This window comes from Sander lucioperca, chromosome 6 (genome assembly GCF_008315115.2).
Source record: "Sander lucioperca isolate FBNREF2018 chromosome 6, SLUC_FBN_1.2, whole genome shotgun sequence".
NCBI classification, from domain to species: domain Eukaryota; kingdom Metazoa; phylum Chordata; class Actinopteri; order Perciformes; family Percidae; genus Sander; species Sander lucioperca.
The window spans coordinates 32,653,720-32,676,219 of record NC_050178.1 but is presented as its reverse complement, the minus strand read 5'-3'; the positions used below and the strand labels follow the sequence as shown (position 1 = coordinate 32,676,219).

Below are 22,500 nucleotides of genomic sequence, written 5' to 3'. Positions count from 1 at the left end.
GGGGATGTCTTATTTACAGAGAAATATAAGGGTGAGTTATCACCTCTGAAATTGGCCATTTATCGATATTCACTCCGGGGTGAAATATCAATCTCTCTCATGGCCAAACTGTGTGAGTCTGTGTGTGGGCTTGTGTGTGTGGGCATGCACAAGTGCCAGTGTGTGCAGAGCTCTCTTCAGGGCAGTCTATCTTCTCACCACCTCCATCACCATGGCAGGTAGGGAGGGTGATGGGAGAGGGAATTGTGCAGTAGGGAGACGAGCTATACCCCTGTCACTGGTAAAGAGCTGATTTGACTTTGTAAACAAGATTGGCCATAAATACTAACACTCTTTTACCCACCTGGCCTCTGTCTCCACCTCCCTGCCTCTCTTCTTCCATCCTTCTCTGTCTCTTTTTCTCTCTGTGTGTCTGTCAGTGGCCCCACGCTCTGCCTTTATCAAAGCAGGCTTCCCGAACTAACACACTCCCAGCCCCATGTAACGGCAAAGGGATGGAGAATAGGGTATGTAGATGAATGAGCTGTAGCGCAAGAGAGTGTGTGTGTTTGTGTGTGTGTGTGTGTGTGTGTGTGTGTGTGTGTGTTTGTTTGAGCTGAGGGAGAAGAAGAAGAAAAGACAGAGTCAGAGTGGGGTGAGGCAGGGGAAGGGTGGTGCTGTGGCAGTTGGTAAAGGAACAGGCAGAGAGGATGGGGTGGTGGGGTGTAGTGAGTAGGGTGGGGGTGGTGATGGGTGCCGCTTGGCGTCATGCCAGCTTGCCCCTGCCGCTGGGCCTTGTCAGTCTAAGCTGCCAAATGAAAAGCTGTAATTAATTGCTCTTGTGCATCCCATTCTTCCTCCTTGACAACTCATACATTCTATTTTATACACACCGCCATTGACATTTTCAAGTCACAGGCGTAATAATTACTGGAGTTATAGCACCTTTCTGTGTGTTGGCTGACGCTCTGACGCCAGAATCAAACGCGCGTCCATGTTTGCAAGTGCTGATATACTGTATGCGTGTGTGTGTGTGTGTGTGTGTGTGTGTGTGTGGGTGTAAACGTGCACATACGCATGTGTTTAGGGCTCAATGCGTGTGGCAGGCTGAATGTTGAGTAGTTAAGGTTTGACGCCATTAATTGCCCCTATAATCTAATATCACAAAGCGTGGTGATTATGGGGCATGCGTTGCCACCGCCATACGACACCGCCAGCCTGAGAGCGCCGCCACAAAACAAAAGCCTCGCCATTAGCGATTTGACGGGCCAGGACAAAAGCCCTTCACAATGCGGAATTATATTTTCATTCGGCTTTGTCTCTCCTGGTGAATGATTTCTCCCCTTTCATTGGACTGTGAATAGGGAGAGTCTGAAAAGCCGGGCGATTTGAAGTCAGCCATTTATTAAATGCATTTAATTTTTCTTTCCGCTGTCGTCCCATTTTTTTCATGTTGCATGTTAATTTAAAAGAGAGAGATGCGTGGTAGATTACATAGTGGGAGAGAGGTGAAGCTTGGGGGGAAGTAAGTGGAGGGGCGAGCAGAGAGACGGGAGAAGGAAGGGTATCATCCACCCAGTGGAAGAAAGGAAAGGAGACAAGGAAGGAACAGAGATGGGGGGAAGAGAGAAAATAATGGTTGAAAAATAAAAAGATGTGAGACATAAGCAACCCTAACCAGCAGGTTTGTTGAAGGAGAAATGTGGCCTGGATATTAAGATGGTTGCGACAGCAAAGACACACAAATGTAGGTGAACAATCGTACAATCCTGTACAGAATATGATAAATATGAAAGTTGAACCACCAATAACAGTAGGATTTTAAAACCTAAGATGTCACTCCTTTCATTAACATGCAAGAATCAGACGTACGTGCAAACACACACAAACAAACACACACACACACGCGCACACACACACACACACACACACACACTGCTGAGGGGTCGGGGGCTGACAGAGGTCAACCTCCGTCTTGGAAAGAGGGAGCTGGGGGTAGGGAGGGAAGGAGGGAGGAGAGGAGAAGCGAGAGACAGCCTTGTCGTTTACAGAGAGTGGAGGAGTAATTAGAGGGGTTGTTTGAAGAGGGAGTTTAACTGATTAACAAAGGAAGAGAGGGAGCGAGGGAGTGCCTGAAAGATGGGAAGGAGAAGGAGGAGAAAGGCATGGAGTCCCAGAGGAGTGAAGAGAGAGATGGAAGGGGGATGTAACTTGCATTTCAATGAGCCTTCATCGCTTTCTCCTCTCCTCCCTTGATGACTTTTCATTCTAACGAGGAGGAAAGCCCCACTTTCCATTTCAGATGAAACCTCGGAAAGAGAGGAAGGACAGCTATCTGATATTAAACCAGCATGCAGCTGGGGGAATAAGCCCAGTGTGGCTCAGCACCATGTTTATATAGAGACAGGCTGGTGATATGACTGAACTTTGGATTTCACAACTTCACCTTCCTTCTAATTGAGATCTCTGACTACAAATAACCCAAAACGCAGCATCCTTAACAAATCACTTAAGCACACCAAATTGTCACATTTAAAATAAACAAAGATGCTGAAGCACACAAACCATGTTTTTCTAAAAGAGCAACATCCAGTGTGCCCTCAACAGATACATTTACTGCTATTCACCTCATGCTAGCTCAACAATGCAGCCAGTACGTGGTGTGTGTGTGTGTGTGTGTGTGTGTGATGGCAGTAAGTGGTGAGAAGAAAAAAGGCTATAATCAGAATCTAAACAGGCTCTCAGTCTAAATGATGCGGGCCCTGCCTCTGGGCCTATGGGGACACACAGGAGAGAAGGATAATTGAAAAAATGACAGAGGAGAATGCAGAAGGAGGAGAGAGAGGCTGACACAGACCTCATCCCCTCCTCCTTCTCATCCCCCTCTTCTGGTAGGAACAAACCCCAGCGCTGTTTATCCTTGTCACTGAGCATTACCACCTCATCCTGGATGGGACGCCTGCCTCTCTTCCTGTCACACACACACACACACACACGCACGCACGCACGCACGCACGCACGCACGCACGCACGCACACACACACACACACACACACACACACACACACACACACACACACACACACACACACACACACCTAGATGCGCATAAAAACTTGTCTTCCAGTCTTTTGTCCACTCCATAATAAATTGCCATAATGTTTCTCTGGCATCCTTTGTGGTATCCACTTCTCTTTTTCTGATTGGACAGTGGCAAAAGTTTGACACATTAGCAGCAGTGGTAGAAAAGGCAGAAATCTGTGCTTATTCATGCACATGGCAATTGCATGACCGTCTTCTGCCACTGTAGCTGCCTGCAGGCTGGGGGGTAAATGAGAGCCTCCTGTTTAAAATACAGTCACCACTGTGCTGGCTTTTGGTTGTTTATTCACTAGCTATCATCACTATCGCTCCTTACCCTGTTTCAGTCCCTCCAGGTAAACAGCCTGCCTGTGCTCATCATGCCAAGAAATGAAAGGAGAGCATGTGGGGGTGGAGGAGGTGTGTGTGTGTGTGTGTGTGTGTGTGTGTGTGTGTGTGTGTGTGGGGGGGGGGGGGGGGCAAGGGGGCTAGAAAGAGGAAAGCAGAGGAGTGAAGGATTGAAGCATTTGAGTGGAAAAGAGAAATAGAAGGAGCGCCCACTGTGCTGAGAGCGTTGTTTGGAGCTCAGGGCCTGGCCTCCACTGGAAGTAAAAGGGCCCCATTGTGTGTGGTGAGTACCCCTCCTCCAGCTAATCTGCAGTGGGGCCAGGGGCCACATTACTCTGGGGGGAACTGATGAGCGAAGCCAGGTGGGGTTGAGGATGAGACAGACATCTTACCGCTTCAGACGTTTGCTGAGTAATGTTTGTCTGTCTATGAACAATGTGTGTGTGTGTGTGTGTGTGTGTGTGTAAGCTGGTGCCAAAAAACAAAGTGCCAAAGGAGATTTGAGTTTTATTGAAACTTTGTGTGTGAGTTTCTATCAACAGTATTACTAATTCCCTTTACATCTCATGTATTTTTGTGCAAGCCACTACAGTATGTGTTGTACACCAATATGGCAGAATGCAGTATTTTTATTAGCTATTTAGTGAATTGCAAGCAATTCTGCATAAAAGCTTTATGTTGCTGAAGGCATATTGTCGCTGTTCACTAAAAACAATGTATCACCAAATGTGGGGATTTTGAATTGTTCAAGTATTATTTAATGGGTTCCTCAACTTCTTAAACTGAATAAACCGTTTGAAAAACAGTGGATTGTCTGAAAACTTGATATTTTGGAGATATATATTTATTTATTTTTGAGCTGCTTTACTGCAGTTTATTACATTGTTTGCAAAGTTGCTCACATCTGGCAAATATACTTCAAGTAATAAGGTAGTTTTCACATCAAATATGATCATATAGATATATATATTTATATTTGGCTTTATTTGACAAGCATAGGTTTGTCTTTTGGCAGCTTTCTAAAAACAAACTGAAGTGGAGTTAAGGTGAGAACAAGGGGGCTGGGATGAAGGTTGGAGGATGGATGACTGGTTGTGTGAATGCACGAATATAAGGATGGATGAATAGATGAAATGATGAAGGTGTGAGGATAGTAGAGGGACCTGAGCCCACAGAGGAACGCAGGCTGCCGAGAGCAGCGAGTTGGGATCTCAACTGGCCTATTGCTGAGCTGGGCCTTGTCCTATACTCACGCAGAAACACATCCTTATACTTAACACTATGCATAACACTCAGCTCTCCCTGACAGGGGCCAGACAATTGAAAAAAAAACTTTAGAAAGGACAGTGAAAGACCAGTAAGTTCAAGTGGAAAATGCTCCTCCTCTTCCCCCCTCACTCCCTCCCTTCTTTTCCCCTCGTCCGCTGCCTCCCTCTATCTAACGCCCCAGTGCTTCAGAATAAAAATGACAACACATTTCCAGAAACACACACACGGACACACACACTCAGGGCATTTCATTGGGAAGTGTGAGAGGCAGTTATCGACCATATTTCATTACTGATTTCACTCATGTTTCAAATCACAAAATAAGAGTTTCACACTTCAGTGGCCAGACCCAAACCTCTCCTCTCCATCCTTCCCCTCTGTCTGTCCACCCCTCTGCCCATAGCCAAACCCATTCCACTGGCTACTCAACCTCCTCCTATACACCCTTCACAAACTGTCAGGACCCCATACTAGCCCCTAACACACACACACTAACCTACACACATGCGCATGCACACGCAGCCCCAATTCCCTTCACATCAAATAAGAGAAACTGCCAACTAAGCACTTTCATTGAGTGGACAAAAGGAGTGCTTTGGGAAAAACACTTTGAAAGGAAATAAAAGGGAAGGAGAGAAGGAACAGCTTCAGTACCGCAGACTCTGGGGGGCTAAACAATCATCTTTCCACATACTTTTGTTGATAAGTTAAAAGACGTTGAACCCTGCCTCAGAATCCTTATGTTTGGTAATCCTTAGTTTTAATAAATCTGTAGTGATCCAAATAAGGCAGCTGGGGAAGGCAGAAAACTATTTAGCGGCATATAGAAAATCAGTGAATTACGGTTGTAATATTGATTAAATGTGTTTTCATTGAAATAAACTCTCTGCTTTAAAACTGACATGACTCAGTTTCTTCCTGCGTGGCTCCCTCTCTTCCTCAATCCCACTGTGCTGGTGCCAGCCCTCTTCAGAGAGCAGAGAGGCAAGCTAATTAACATATCTCTAATGAGTCTTTTCATTTTTTCCCTAATTAAACAAGCTCCTCAATAATATATGAAAACAGGACACTGCGCTATTCAATTACATACGTATGGGCCACAGCCAAGCACGTGCGTTAATCTGTATGTGTGCATGCCAAGTGGCAGTGTGTTAAGTGTGCCAGGCGTGCGTCTGCCAAGTGGGTGTATACAGTATGTGTCTGCTTGTGCCCTCCCAGTGTATGAGCGCCTGCCAAGTGTGTCCATTGTAGAGAACGTGTGGCAGGTCATGGAGGCATGGTACGCATCCTGCTGGGTAATCCCCCAATTGGCACTGTCTGCCAACTGTGTGCCCACCAATTCACTCAGTCGCACGCTTGCCACGACCAATTACGGTATCTGTGGCCACTTATGTGCAAGACCTACTACAAACACACACCTAAAGAGTGAAATTATCCAGATACCGCAGAGGGTATGGATATCCCATACAAAGTAATGGCCTTTTTCACATTCTTATTCGGGAAATAATTTGGTTTAGCCACATGTTAATGCATGCCTTGCTTATGGGAACATTAGCAGTAGTTGGTGAATAAGGACATAGAGTTACGACTATCGACTTTCCAAGCCAGTACAGGATTCAAACCTGTGATTGTGGTTGTGCATGATTTTTGATTTTTCTTACCTATTTATTAACAATGCTCAATTTATTATATAATATCCCATGTTGAGTAAACAACCATAAAAATCTAGTTTATGTATTAAACGTCATAAAATAGTGAGTGACAGACCGACAAGACCATAAGCATAACAATCTTTGTTACACAATATTTTTCCTATTTCCAGATTTTAAGTCTTATCATTATCTACCAGCATTATTAAGTATTATTTCTGTCTTAGTAAAATTTGTTGCTAACGTCAAATTAAAAACCTGTATAGTTTTGAATCATCAAACTCCCAAATAATTCCTCATACTATTCTGAATATTGTGCTATTCAGCAACTGTAGCTACATTTTTGTTGCACACAATCAATTTTTCCTGCAATTGCCTGTCTAGAGACTTGAGCTATTGTCTAGGTTCTCTTGAATCTGACACATGACAGTGACACGCACGCACGCACACAAGCAAGCATGCACGCACGCACACACTCACTCACACGCACACACACACACACACACACACACACACACACACACACACACACACACACACACACCGAGTGGATTGATACCATCTCACACAGCCAGCCAAACATAGAGACCATCTCTGAACAACCAATCAAAAAGCAGATATAATCTCAGAGTTTCTTTTTCTTTCAGCTCAGATCCTCCCCTCTATTATAAATAAAGAAAAGAAGAGAAATATGATGGGGAAGGGGTGCATGGGGGGTGGGGGTGGGGGGCTTGTCAGCATATACCAAGGCTTCTCCAGAGAAGTCAAGACACGAATAGAAGTATTCCCACTCTCCCTGTCTGCCTCTGTCGTTCTCCCTCAGAGAGAAGGGAAAAATCTAATTATCGAGCTCCTAAAGATCTCATTATTGGCTGGGGCTCATTTGCATTTGTGAGAGCAGCCCAGCAGGAACCAACCTGAGGACGGCCATTTTGTGCCTGATGTGAACCACTGTGTCACTGTACAGTTGTTTACTGCCACCTTCAGAAATGTCCAGATTAAATGTCTGGCCTTCACTCACTCCATCACTCACTCACCCTCTCTATGGCCGACAGATGATTGCTTCAATTACAGCAACTGAGTCCATTCGCTGCGATTTAAAAATGATCATAAAACTGGAAATTACAGTAATTAAGAGATTTCTGTGTGCCAACTTAGTAGTCAGGCTTGTTGTGAGGTCTGGTAAACTACTTCATTGCTGCTGCTCCACACAAACAACGTGCTTTGCTTGCGCCTGTGTTTCTGACTGCGAGGATCCAAGTACAAACACACATACACCCAAATGTAAATCAAAGTGTGCGTGCGTGCGTGCGTGCGTGCGTGCGTGCGTGTATTGGCAGGGTATGTGGGGCCATGCGAACTGACAGCTCAGACAACAGAGACGTAGCGTGGATGCCCTGGAGAGTACAGAGAGGCTGGCCAGGCCAGGCACCAACAAACAAGACAAACAAGACAGATATGGAGAGAGTAGAGGAGGGGTAGTGTGGTGTGTGTCTGTGTATGTGTTCAAGACAAAGAGAGAGGGGTGGTAGTGGAAGGTAATATAAGAGATGTATGTATAAAGCAGTTCAACTAAACCTGCATTTGACCCCATTTATGTGAGAATACTGTCACAGGTTAATCCCTTGTCTGGTTCACAGAAACTCAACGGTAGTTTCTTACAACAGCTAAACAACAGATTTACATTACATGTCAACTTTCTGTTCCCTCTACATGCTCGCGGTCTCTTACTTCCCCACTCTCTCTCTCTCTTTAGTTCTTCAGTAAGGGAGAAAAAACATGTTTGAACATCAGCAACATTTAATTAAATCCCTTTCCTATGCCAAAGCAGAGTAGTGTCCGATATGTGTTTGACCCAGGTCAGAAGGAGGGTCTGGTGACACACACTGACCCATTTGGATCGCCCTTCAATGTGGATTTAAACCATGTGTGTCAGTCTGATAAGAGTATAGGAGGGCAAGCCAGAGACAGAGGAGACCGCACTTTAGATCAATGGCTGAACTACTGTGACACATGTATTAATATATTAATTTAGGCCACATATGCACCATTTTGTGGTGGTTAACAGTATAAATGCAATTTCAATCTTTGGGATACTTTAACAATACAGATCTAAAACAAAACTATCTATTTTATTCTCTTACCTCTTAAAAGTCACCATGAACCATAATGTCTCCAACTGCCAGTTTTTATCCAAAGTAAATAAAGTGATTCTGATTCCAATTCGGGTTTTGATTAAAGCGTAATCCGCCAGATCCCCTTTTATAAAATTGTATTCTATTTCTGACATCTTTAGTAATAAGCAGTCATTCAGTCTGTGACATTTTTGCACTTCCCAGAGGTCATTTGGCAATTAAACCGTGTGGCCAACACTGCAAAATCTTTTTCTTTGGTCTTTCTGTTGATGACGTTTGAGATCGAGGTCTTTTTCCTGCTCTGTCATGGAGGCCACTGCTGTTCATACTAAAATCCCAGCTCTTCCTCTGTTTATTTCAGACAAAGCCCTCTTCCTGCTGCTGGCCATACTGTATAAAGGGCAGTTTCTTTTCACCAGAGGAATTTTCCTGGAAAAACATGAGCCAACACCAAATATTTATGAGAACAAATGAAAATGCTTCCATGAAGCATTGATTTTATTATCTATCACTTACATGTAAATGTTGCAGCATAATCACCTTTAAATGAGAAATGTTTCCCATTTTTACCATGAGCACCTTACTGGCTGCAGACACTGCAAATGAAATCTGACCTCATCCTTGCTTCTCACATCTGCCTTTCTCTCCCTTCCATCTCTTTTTTCATTGCCCGTACTGTGTTGGTCCAGCTGTCTGTTTATCATGTGGCACGTTAATGAGAAGAGCAGTGCAATAAGCAGACTGCTTGCTGCTCAAGTAGACCCATGGCCCCACTTTATTGATATGAGACATGGCTACAAATCACACTTCTGCATGTACTCTGCACATCACATAATTGTAAAGAACTGCCAGAAGTAATGTCATGTGTGATATTCATCAACGTACATTGATAGTAATAAAGGGCTAAATATTACATGGTACACTGTGTGTGTGTGTGTGTGTGTGTGTGTGTGTGTGTGTGTGTGTGTGTGTTTCCTCCTCAAGTGTCTTTTAGTGGGATTCCTGCACTCCAGCTAACCCCACTCTCTCTGCTTACTGTGGAATTCAACTCTGAAAACAGCTCGCTACCCAATCACTACAAAGACCTTATTCACACACACACACACACACACACACACAGAAAGAGGGAAACACAGACAGAGAGATAAAGAGACACAGACAGAGAGATAGAGAGAAAGGGAGAGAAAAGTATGCGCCTATATCACACTGTGTAGTTGACGTGGCAAGTTGGTGAAGGCAAAGCTGCAGCAGCCAGGGGCTTAATATTATACAGATTCTGACAAAGCAACACTTGGGTCGTGCATGTGTGTATGCATGTGTGTGTGTGTGTGCTCTGACCTGCACAGGGCTCTGTTTGACCTCGTTGCTGCCAGAGGAGTTGAGTCCAGAGGCCTGTTGGAGGAGGAACTGTCTGGCTGCCTGGAGCGCCTACGAGGGAGAAATAGAGATGATCAGATGTTCATCGTGCACACAGTGTCATACAGTGAATTATTTGCAGAATTAAACAACAACACACTAATAAAAGTAATACACCTTTCAAACACACCTTAGTTCAAATATTTTTGACAAAATGCATCATTAGGTTCAGTTTCAAACACCCATACAATCAAACTTTTTTTCAATTTAGAGAAAAGAGCAGCACAAATGCTCTCCTACTGGCCACTCTCTGCCCTCCCTTTGCCAAGCTGTCAAGTTGGATTTCCTCAACCTGAGACATCCACCTGGCGCACATACAGAATGCTTGAGAATCTGCGTTTGTGTGTGCGTGTACGTGGCTGAATTAATCCCAACTAATTCAAAACCTTCTTTAACTCTGAACTCTGACCTTCTCCTTCTTTTTCATTCTTTGTTTCTCTGCCCTCCCCTCTGATTCACTCTCTCTTCCTCCTCTTCCTCTCTTTCCGGGGAAAGGTTCAAAGTGAGTATTCCACATCCTCTGAGGCAGAAGTGTGTCATCGTATCTTTATGTGTGTGAGTGTCAGAGTGATGTAAGGAGCCGTTTGCCCTGATGTGCCCTAAAGAGCTTTGACTAACCACCACCCACCTCTTCATTCCTCCTCCACTCCCATTTCTCCCCTTTCTGCCCTCCAGTGCTGTCCATTCAAACCAGTGACACCATCGCTATCCAGCTCTCTGTCTCCATTCAATCACTCTGCCCTTGAGTGTTGCTGATTCATCCTTCCGACACCGCTACCTCAGCCATCCCTCCCACTGCCTCTCCTCTCATACTCCCCCGCCCCCCCTACTACTTTCCTCCTTAGCCTTAATTTTATTATAAACTGTGTAAATGTCTTTATGTCATTACAGTTCCCTCTTTTCTTTGCTGTGTTGCTTGTTGTAGCCTTAAAGACTCAAGCTCTCTATCATTAAAACAAATCAGTTGCAGAGGAAAGGGCATTTTTGTTGGAATGTGACTGAACTGCTCCTTTAACAAAACAAGAAAACACCCATCTCAAAACACAAGAGCCGCCTTGCACTTACTGTAAGCGCGCACACACACACACACACACAGCACAACCTCATGACGTTGAGGTTAGAGAGGGGAGACAGCAGGATGCACATTTGCTTCCTCTGACTCAAAGGGGAAAGGTTCCCTAGTAAATATTGATTTATGAAAGTGTGTGTGTGTGCGTGCGTGCGTGTGTGCGTGTACACCGCAAATTAACGGCCAAAATGAGAGATGTTCTTTACCATGGAAGCTCTTACTCAATCATGCAGCACCAAAAATCTGTTCTACTGCATCATTTCACAACCACAGAAAATTGTAACACTGTGAAACGGTGCAGCGCACACACTTACAGTATATTGTCACATATTTAATGAATTGTCAAATTAGAAGCTTGGGTACATTAAGTAACGTTTAATTACGAAAACAGAGAGGAGAGATTAGAGGGAGACAGAAAGAGAGAGAAGTCCTCTGTGCAGTCAGAGTGATGAAAACCATCTGTATCAAGCACACTTGCTAGTTTTGCTGAGACCGCAATTAAAACACATACACACGGACGTGGCTGTGTATGTGCCTACACACACGCGCACACACATACACACACACACACACACACACACACACACACACACACACACACACACATTTTAACACTTTTACAAAAATCTTGGGAACCCCCTCCCATTTACTGGTTTGACCTCAGCATTAAAGCAGGCACAGACATACACACATAGAAACCCAAAAAAAACACAACCGCCCAGTTTGTTGGCATGTGGTGTGAATTACTCGTTGAACACCATGTCTGCCCAAGAGTGAGTGTGTGTGTGTGTGTGTGTGTGTTTGTCTGTGTGTGCGTATTCGTGTGCGTTGGCAGGAGTTGGGGAGGCATGTCTGGCAACAATAAGGGACAATTCCACCCAAATTACCACCCTGATTACCACTATATTAAAGAGCCATTTATGGCTTTCATAAACGCTACAACCAAGCAGAGGTGATGCCTGTCTCCTCTCCTGTGCCTGTATTCATGGATGTGGGTTTATGCAAGAGACAAGAACTACCAACAAACCAATGTGATTTTCTAGATATTTAAACTAAGTATGTATTGTAGATTTCAATCCCTTTTTAGTCAAATTTGCCACAGCTAATAGGCAAAGCTGTTGTAATTAGATACTGTAAAGCTACCTTTTACGTGTAGTTTTATACTATAACTACAGGAGGAAAAGTGTTTATTATTGGCTGATATCAATATAGTGTATATAGAAACAGTAATGCATTGATTGAATGTGTCCCACAAAACATCACACAAAACTCTCTCTCAATCTTCTACACCTATAATTTTCTTGGAATTAAACAACTAAAATACTGACTTTGGTAAAGGTATAACGTTATATGATCATCATGATATGATCCCAATGAAAGTCAATATGTGGTAATATTGAATTATTGCCCAGGCGTAGGGCAGCCTAAACACAAAAGTTTTGTCACTGTTTTAAATCAGTCTGCAAGGCATAGGAAACTACAGGCGCCATAGCAACAGTGCTTCTATTTTACTGTTTTGTTTTTTTTTGCCTTGGTAAGGGCATTAGTATATGAGTAATAACACACTATGAAGCATTATAAAATAGAAAATAATGGACTCAGCTAAGGAAATGTCTTCATCTTCACCAAATCCTTCATTTTCTTATATCAGAACATCTTCTTCTGCAGTATCGCTTCAAAGCTCTATGTAGTACATTGCATTTTACACATATTCAAAAGCTGATGATCTGTTGTATTTGCCTCATATGTGTTTTGTATTATAAAAAAAAATTAAATTGTCTACAAGTTATTGGAGTAATGTTACTTCACTGCGCCAATGCAAAAGCTGCTCATCCGTTTTCACAAAACCTATAGATTTTATGGGTATTTATGTCTTCTGAAATCAGCATTGGTTGATTGGGATGGGAGCACTTGTAATTTTTCATATTTTATGGGTGAATACATTGCACCTTGAACTTTCAAAATATGAAATGATAAAGAGGACAACAGGTTTTGACAAACACGCAGAGCCAGTGCCAAACTATACCTTGTCAAGAAGCACTCCGCTGCTTTGACCCTTCTCCTTCATTTCTCCTCTTCACATTCACTATTTTCCCTTTTTCTCTCTGTGACCTGGGTGAGCTGTTGCATTGTAAAGTATGCCCTGCCCCCTCCCCCTCACACACATACACACCTCCTAGACTCCCCCATCCCAACTCCCTGCTCCCCCTGTGGCATTCTTGGGGGCGCACTGCACCTTTAAAGAAAATATGAGGGAGGCCTAAGAGGGAGGCCCAACAACAGAGTCTTTGTGCTGCCGCAGAGCACACACACACACACACACACACACACACACACACACACGCACACATGCACGCACAAATACACACATCAGTGGTGTCAGACAGGTTTTATTAGAGTGAGAGAGGGAGGGAGGAGGAGGAGGAAAGGGAAGGAGGGGTGAGGAGGTCACTGCTCAGCTTGGAGGCCTGAGAGCACAGTGTGAGTGCGTGCGTGTGTGTGTGTGTGTGTCACTTCAGTGTGTGAGTTCTTCTGACTTGTCATCGCTCCCCTCTGTAAATCATCGCCTCTGACACAGCCTTTAATAACAGTGCATTTTTTTAATTCAGCAGGGTCACACACACACACACACACACACACACACACACACACACACACACACACGCACGCACGCACACACACACACACACACACACACACACACACACACACACACACACACACACACACACACACACAAAAAGGCTACTTTCTATCCTTAACAGGATTCCGAAAAATGGCTGACAACTAAGTTTCTGTGAAAGGGGGGAGGGTTGGTAAGGCAGTTAGAGGATTCATTAGAAGAAAAGGATAGAAATTCCATTTTGCTATGTGTGTATGAGGATCTTGTAGCACGTATGGGAGTGTGTGTGTATATGCACATGTCCATACTCTATGTGAAAGTGTGTGTGTGTGTGTGTGTGTGTGTGTGTGTGTGTGTGTGTGTGTGTGTGTGTGTGTGTGTGTGTGTGTGTGTGTGTGTGTGTGCCTGTGCCTGGCTCAGGTTGCTAAAGCAAACAGGTCTGTATGTGTGATGAATCTGGCCTCTAATCCGCCCAGTGTGTTTGGGTGAGACAGGGAGAGAAAACGCAGGAATAAGCAAAGAAATCTAAATACAGAGATGTAGCAAAGGAGGAGGGGGAGGCAGGGAGAAGTAGAGAGAAAGAGACAGGTGGGTACCATATGTTGGAGTAGTCCATCAGCACAGACTAAGGTCCATTGTTGACGGCCGAAAAGAAACAAACCGGTCCCCCTCCTACCCTCTCCTCCTCATCTCCCCCCGTAGATAAACAGCCCCCGGGGCAGACAGTGGGCTGTCCTTGAGGGAGAAGGAGGAGGAGGGGAGGGAGTTAGGAAGGGCAAGGGGGAGGCAGGTGGTATCAGATTTCTTTGCTCTAAGACCAAGAAGAAGAGAGTACAAAAAAAAGTAAGGAGCACAAGTGAGGGTGAGTGAGAGGCTCATTGTTGCATCTGTCCGCACCACAGCCAAACCAGGCTAGACGAAGCGCGTGCTTCAGATGTTTCTGTAGCGTCGGACACAACAGATCTCCAAATAAGTATCCCCTTTCCGCCTTACCAGCAGCCTGGGAAGATAGGCTAGTAGCCATTCCTAAACCCCTTTTCCTTCCCATGAGAGAGCGAGAGATGGTGAGAGTGAAGACGTAGAAAAGAGCTCGTCACACCCAGCTGCTTCTCTACAGGTCTGCACGCTTTCTGATTTTTGGATCAGTGAGAGAGACCGGGTTCAGAAAGGAGCGGTGGATCTTCTTTTTTTCACACTTACTTCCCCTTTTTCTCTCTATCTCCTTTCTTGAGTGCTGTCATTGAAGCTGAAAGCCAAGCTAAAGCTGCGTCAATGCTGCCGTCCTCCTGGGTCACCCTGCTGTGATCCCTTGTATCCGTTTGCACTGCACTTCCTCACATTAGCACCAAAAGAAACCACCTCCAAACTCCAATAAACCCCTCTCCTACTTTAATTTACTATCTCCTTCTGGTCTGTGCTACTCTCTGTTAGCTTTTTCTGCCTCTAAATCTCTCTTATCTTTGATCCTTTCTTTTTCTCTGGATGCTCAGTGGAGTATCACGATCAGAGAAGAAGATGAAACAAGACTGAACAGATGTAACACAATCTACAAAGCATGTAAATTTGTTAAAAGCATGATGATACTACAGTACCACCAGCTCACCTGTGTTCAGAAGCTGGCCCAGTATTTACACCCACACACACTGTACACAAAGTGGGATTACTGAAGAGGTGACAGTTAGTGGGATTGCGATATGACTTTGGGGCATATGTGAGTGAAGGCTTGGTTACAGCCGCGGTGGAATCTCACGTATCAAATGCATCACTGTCAGCCACCACAAAACCAGATTGCTTTCCCAGATCACTCCTACTTTCTTTCTCTCCGTCTATATCACCCGATCTGTCTCTTGCCTTCACTCTGCTTCTCCATATAATGTACTGTATAACTCACAAAAGTTTGGCTGGCATTCCTCCAAGTATAGTCTGTCTGTCTTGTGCCCTGCCCCCTCCCCTCTCCTCTCTAGAAATCTGTTACCCATAGCCTTATTCGCCACAGTAAATTCTGAGAGTAGATATGGGTTAGACGGAGGCCTAAAATAGATTGTCCAGGCCAATGGAAACCAAACCTTGTGAATGCAGCTGTTGGCCTTATGAGAGGAGCCTCACCATCCCTTGACTGTCAGACAAAGACCCACTACCATGACGGCAGCTGTGGGACTGGGATAGATAGTTAAAGGTATTTAGGATTAGCAAATCAATATTTAAGGGATGGTTATAATAGATTTGTCGCATTTTAACAATGAAAAGAACTACCTTATACAGTTTTGTTACTTTAAATTGCTGAGAAGATTGACAGCCTCAAAGCTCGTTGTAGTTCTTAACCGTGCAACCATCGAGGCCAAAGTCTGGAAGTTTGTATCCCAACTAAACATTATAGGAGCTGATTTCACTGATGCTCATGTTGTCCTCCAGACGTTAAATTTTATGGGAAATTTGCAGGATTATGCTTGGGCAAAAATGTAAGTAGCTCTGTAGCACGGAAAAGGGGGGAAGTCTGCTGAGCAGGTAGCAGCATTAACTTTGTTGCAGTAAGCAACACGTGGTCTTAAAGTAGCTGTAGAAATGTCAGCACTGACACTAAGTAACACTGTTGGGAGAAAACTTTATAATAATTACTAATGATACACTGATTTAACAACACATTTAAATTCTTTCAAGTTAGATGCAACTTTACTATAGGTCGAAGGTGTAACGGAACAGGGAGTGGTTTACATATTTAGGGCAGAACAGGGGTTTCCAGGGGTAAACATACAGGGGTAAGGGGCAGTCTGAACCAAAGCCTGCTAAAGCTGCTCAATTTCACGGTGGGTTACAAATAAACTATGCTCTGCCAAGACTTAGCCCCTTTCCCCTGACTCTTCCTCACATACTCTTTTTCTTTTTCTGGTATTAATCAGGTCTTTCCGGCTTTCCTTCACCAGCTTTCCTGCCATTTGTTTTTGCTCATAGCAACGTGGAATTTAAACCAGTTGTCCACCAATATAACTGAGCTTAAAGAGCACTGAATACCTCAATCTGTTTAGGCTGCTGCCGAGCTGGAGCTATCTGGGACACCTTCAGAAACACCAGCCAGCCGCAATCCCGTTCAGCTATTTAATGTAATGTTTCCGCAATATAAAGGCACCGTTCGAGAGCTGAGGTTTTAAAACGGCTGAAGCAAGCTACTTTGGGCCCAGACTGACCATTAAAAAGAGGAAAGACCGCGTTCAAGAGCCAATGCAATAAAAACTCACAAACTCCAAAAGAACTTCAAAATATGCCGTAATGTTTGAAAACCCTGGCCGTTTTAGATTTTTTTTCACATCCTATTTTTCACAAAAGGGACCTGTTCTAAACTACGGGGACCCTGCCGTTTTCCAGATGGTTCTCTTCAGTTCAAAACTGTTTTGTGGGACGAGAAAACCTCTCCCCTTCAACTATGTCCTTACACTCATCTAATGTTTCTATTGATTCACAGGGGTATACGCAGAGTCATAAAAAGGAGCTGACTGAATACCCAGGACTGCTTTATATCATTACACAATTCATCATCATACACACACACAGAAAGAAATCTACCTATCTTCCTAAGGAGATGTTGTCAGCTTTTCTCTGTTCAGTGAAGGGAAAATGGCATAAAGAGATAGACAATTAAAGATAATGATGAGGTGAGCAGGGACAGAAAGAAAGAGAGGAACTCCCTTCTTGATAATATAAAAGCAGCTCCCTCTGTACTGTAGGCCTCATCTTAGTCCAGGCGGCTAATTGATGGCAAATAGCTCTAAAGCGGTTTCCTTCCACACACACTCACACACACACACACACACACACACACACACACAAACACACGTCATACATTATATACACATATGCAGTTTCCCTGCGGTTTTCAACACAGCTCGTTTGGCAAGAGAGAAAGGTCTCACTCCAGACAGACCCAGCCCACAGCGGAAAAACACACACTCACACTCACACTCACACACACACACACACACACACACACACACACACACACACACACACACACACAATGTACCATGTAATATTTAGCCCTCATCTTGTATACGATAGGACAGTTAAGTAGTTTGGTCATGCTCCTGTGAAGACAAGGCCACTTAGGTGTTAGGAGTTTAAGCTGCTTCTCCTGCCCAACAAGAGCAAGTCCTGAGAGGCTAGACTGCGAGGCGAGGCCAGCCCATGATGAGGATAGCATTAGCCTGGCAACCAGGCCTCACATATGGAAACCGTTTAACTGTTATTATTAATATCCCCAAAAAAAATCAAACTAATAACACATGCAAGACACTGCCAAGACTCAGCTCAGGAGACAGAGGGAAAACACATACATACACAAACAGAGACTGTCTGCCATGTGCACATGCATACACAGACACATACACACATCAAGACAAATGTACACACACAGACGCCTATTGGTTAAACAGAAAAACACACTCAGTGGCCTGTAAAAGTATTAGCCTGCCTGCCTGCTTCGATGGAAATAAACCTCTTTCATGTTTTTGGTTCAGAGGGTTTTTACACCTGGTTGTGGCTGTGGAGATGGAGACGGACACACCCTCGCACCCACCCTTACCACACACACACACACACACACACACACACACACACACACACACACACACACACACACACACACACACACACACAAACACCGGAAGTGGGCAGGCACAACAAAGGCCGGCTGCTCTACCAGAAGTTCTAAACAAGAACAAAATCTTTAACTTCCCCAAATAAGAAGCAGGGGTGTGTTCCAAAAAGGGGAAGTAGATGTGTGCGCTTGACTATGTGATTTAGCAAGAGGGTCAATACAACCAGATGTGAACAGGCACATTTTTCAATTTAGAATAACTCAAAGCCCAGTCTATTCTTTTAAAACTTCTTTGACAAGGTATTTTGTTGATGTGGGTATCTTTTTATCACTATTATTAAATGTCTTAATTTAACAATTTTGTTTAGAGATTTAGGAAAGTGGTGACTCTGCAAGACAACTGTTAGTTCATAAGGACAGGGCGGAAGGTTTTAGTCACCCATCACTAAGTTATCCGATTAACTCACACTTATTTGGAAGTACAAACAAAAGTAAATAGAAACTTCTTTTATGGTGAGGAGATTTTGCAGCGATACAGCCTGGTCAACTTTGACCTACCGTACATAATGTAGTTGTGTGTGCACACAAAGTTTTTCACCTTTTTGTCACTTCAGATATTGGAGTTAAAATGGGGGTTAACCTGTCTGATATTAATTATAAAGCAATACAAATGGTGAGTAAAATGTTAATCATATAAAACTGTTTTTTTTCTCTTTGGGAAATCTGTCCTTGAATGAGCATACATTTAGAGCAGTATTTAATTAATTCATTTCATAAAGTGCCAACAGACAAAAAGCTTCAAATAAAGTTTTCATAAATCCCATATTAATATATAGCAGTATTGTAGCAGGAAGAAATCTAGGAGTTTGTCATTTGCTGATTTGACTTTGTCTTAATGAGAAGACAAAGTGCTATCTTACTTCATCTCAAATGAAGTTTCACTATAGTATTTTTCAGATGTAAACTTAACTGGCAAGACAACAAATGCATTCTGTCTGTCAGGTTAAAAAAAGGCTGTCACACGCTGTCCCAGAGCTCAAGACGAAAGCAAAGAGAGAGAAGAGCTACATTCCTCTCCTCCTCCCTGTTGACTCTAATCTCTCCTTTAAAATGGCTCACACAAAGAACCAGTGCAGACTAGCTAATTAGCAACACTTTAGGCCTCTGCAGCTATTGTGTGCGTGGTGTGTATGTGTGTGCGTTCATTGTGTGCAATGCCAGGCTCTCAACTGTTTCCAGGGTAACTACTTGCCTAGCAGCCTTGTAAGCTTTCCACATTTTGTCTTTACTCTTCACCTTCTCTCTTTCCCCTCTCGGTGTTTATCACTTTCTGTGAGTCCAGAGTGGTGGAATGAAGGCGTAAGGGACGAAAAGAGAGGAGACTAGGTCTAAGATATGGGGATTTTTGGACCTGTGTGGATGGGGGTTGTAAACTAACGCTCTCTTTTTTTTGAGTGCCTTGCCCCTATTGAACTCTGAAACACTGCATCTAAGCACATGTCAATTAAAACCAATTACGGCTGCTTCTTTTTGAGAAAGCAGAAGACGGTGAACAATGTGAACAGGCATCAATGCACACACACACACACACACACACACACACACACACACACACACACATGCAGTCACACCTCAGTGTCACTGACTAGTAGTAGTAATGAGGTCATGCAGATTTGCTTGCTGACCTACGACCCCTTAAAAAGGCCTCAGTCACCATGGCGATACCTTCTGAAGAGTGAGAGTCAACAATCAACTTTTTCATCCTCAGAAACTTTTCCATGAAGAGTGTCCATCCTGTGTGTGTGTGTGTGTGTGTGTGTGTGTGTGTGTGTGTGTGTGTGTGTGTGTGTGTGTGTGTGTGTGTGAGTGTGTGTGTGTGTGTGTGTTATTTACCTTACAGTGCAGCTAGGCCTGCCCAGTGTAAGTGCTTCCAAACACTCCCATGGCAACCAAACCTAACCCCTTCAGGTGCCCGGGGATGTGTGTATAGCTCAGTCTCCACAACAGAGACAGGACAAACACACACACACACACACACACACACACACACACACACACACACACACACACACACCCTTCTTCTGTTGGTATCTGTCTATTCTTGTCTCTGAGCCTCTTGGCTGGTTGGGTCAACCAACCGTGACTGTGTCCATGCCGGCTGATCTGGACTGGTGGACCATGTCTACTGTCCGTCTACTCTTTATCCACAAGACTCGTAGCCTTGTAGCATGATTCTTCAGAGCCCCTTAGACAATAAACTTCATCATTAAGTAGATTTTACAGTTTCAGTCCAGTCAATGTAAAATGATGACATATCTATTAGCTATGATTTCAGAAACTTGTCAACCCATGGTTGTCCCTCAAGAACATTACTCTTTAATGAGAGAGTGAAAGAATGTATGTCATACAGCAGAGAAATACAAAAGGAAAGGAATTGAAAGGACATCAATAGTGAGAACAAAATCTCCCTCAGTGGATTTCCAACATTCAACGGTCTTGCTGAAAAAAAGCCATAAAAAGATTTTACGGACGCTCATAAATACAACATCTCAGCATCTCGGAATAAGGTCTCAATTTGTGACAAAATCCCTGATTGACAGATATGAGGAAGGGGAGTAAAATACATAACTGACCATGAGATTTGCACGTGTTTATTATGTCTGGAGTGCAGGAATGCAAAAATGTATCTGATAAAGTGCATATGCCTCAAATCTCCCACACAATTCTGAACAGTATAATAGTTTTTATCAATCAATACGAGCAGATTCATATGCTGAGAGACCGAAAAAAAAAAGGGAAGTAAAAGTCAAAGAAGACGGATAAAGGGACCTGGTGGTGCTTTTAAGACTCCTAGAGGAAGTTGGTGTTCTATAGGTCTCTTTGTATAGCCGCGGTTAACAGCAGTGGGTGTTCTGCGATGCTAGGCAACCCAACTGGCCCATCCTCTGTTTCAGCATGGCCTTTGGTGACCTGTGAACTATACTGACCTCAAACATAAAGAGGAAGGCCTGGCCCAGACCGAGCGAAAGCTTTTAGGAGGTGACAGCACTCAGAGAGAGGCCTGGGACTGATTTACTGGCCCGCACACACGACAGACACATGAAAACCCGGACACATGCAGACGGACATATAGACAGGAACATGACACACGCAGACACACATGGGATACAACCTGTCATGCAGATGCACAAAATGCAAGTATAATGGAATTAAATTAAATCCCACTGCACTGACAAACTAGAAAATGTGTCTGAAGATTTTTCTTCACCTCCTCCTCCTCTTCTCTAGTCACCCGTCACCTCCATCTCCTCTACACTCCTGACCTGAAAGTGAACTCTGGTGGACAGCTGGAGGTCAAACAGGACATAACTGTCCCAGTGACCAAAATTCACCCCCCATAATTTAGCAACGGCCAAGCAGCCGGAGCTATAGAATCACATGTGTCTCAAAACATCCCCACCTCCATCCACACAGGCCTTAATTACAGTCTGGCCAATCTAACAGGAAGCCATACGTTATCTAAATCATCCAGCATCTCTCATCATCAGTTATAACACACACCAATCTCAAACATCTGTCCGCACAGCACTGCCGGCATCGAACCTAAATGCACAGTCTTGCACATGCGCACACACAAACACACACAAAAAACAGCTATCTTTCATCAGTGTTTGTGGATATCTGAGCTATGTATCAGTTCCCCCTGATCTCCAGTCATCACTGTGGCTCCTTAATTACACCCTTCATTAACTCACATCAGCACTGTGCATGTGTGTAACTGGCTGTGTGTGTATATGATAGAGGGAGAGAAACAAAGATTGCCAGTATGTGTGTGTGTGTGTGTGTGTGTGTGTGTGTGTGTGTGTGTGTGTGTGTGTGTGAGACAGCAAAAAGAGGGAAGTTTAGGAATTGGGATCAAAGCTCTGAACCAATTTCTAAAACTGCCTTTTCTTCAACTAGTGTTTCTTTTTCTTTTAAAGCCCTGGGGAAGGGAGACCACCGCTACAGTCTGCCTCTCACTTTCTATATGCGCATAAGAGCGAGTTAAGGGCAGCAGAGAGAAAAAGACAGAGAAAGAGTAAGAGGGAAAACCCTCCCTCACTGTTTAAGCTGACCGATGAGTGGCAATCCTAAGAGGAAACGGCACCTTTTTGTCACCATCTCTCTCTTTCCTCTCCCTCCTACTTTCCCCTCCTCTCTTCTCAAAATCACCGGCCGTGACTACTTTAGCTGCTGGAACACCAGAAGCAATTCATTGATGGCGAGGGAAAAGGAGGAGACATGAAATAGGTGAGAATAGAAAGGAGAGGGGTTAGTGATGGAAGTGCACACATCGGCAAAAA

General features: G+C 44.0%; 1 protein-coding gene across 3 annotated transcripts in view; it reads right to left on the bottom strand.

The window, feature by feature from the left end:
• The window catches only part of foxp4 (forkhead box P4), a 92,799-nt gene that overhangs the window by 32,535 nt on the left and 37,764 nt on the right, over positions 1 to 22,500 (bottom strand). For all 3 annotated transcript variants that reach the window (XM_031323235.2, XM_031323253.2, XM_036002070.1), the window contains exon 3: positions 9,800 to 9,889. In XM_031323235.2, coding sequence (XP_031179095.1) covers positions 9,800 to 9,889 — 90 coding nt within the window. The remainder of the gene's footprint in view (positions 1 to 9,799; positions 9,890 to 22,500) is intronic.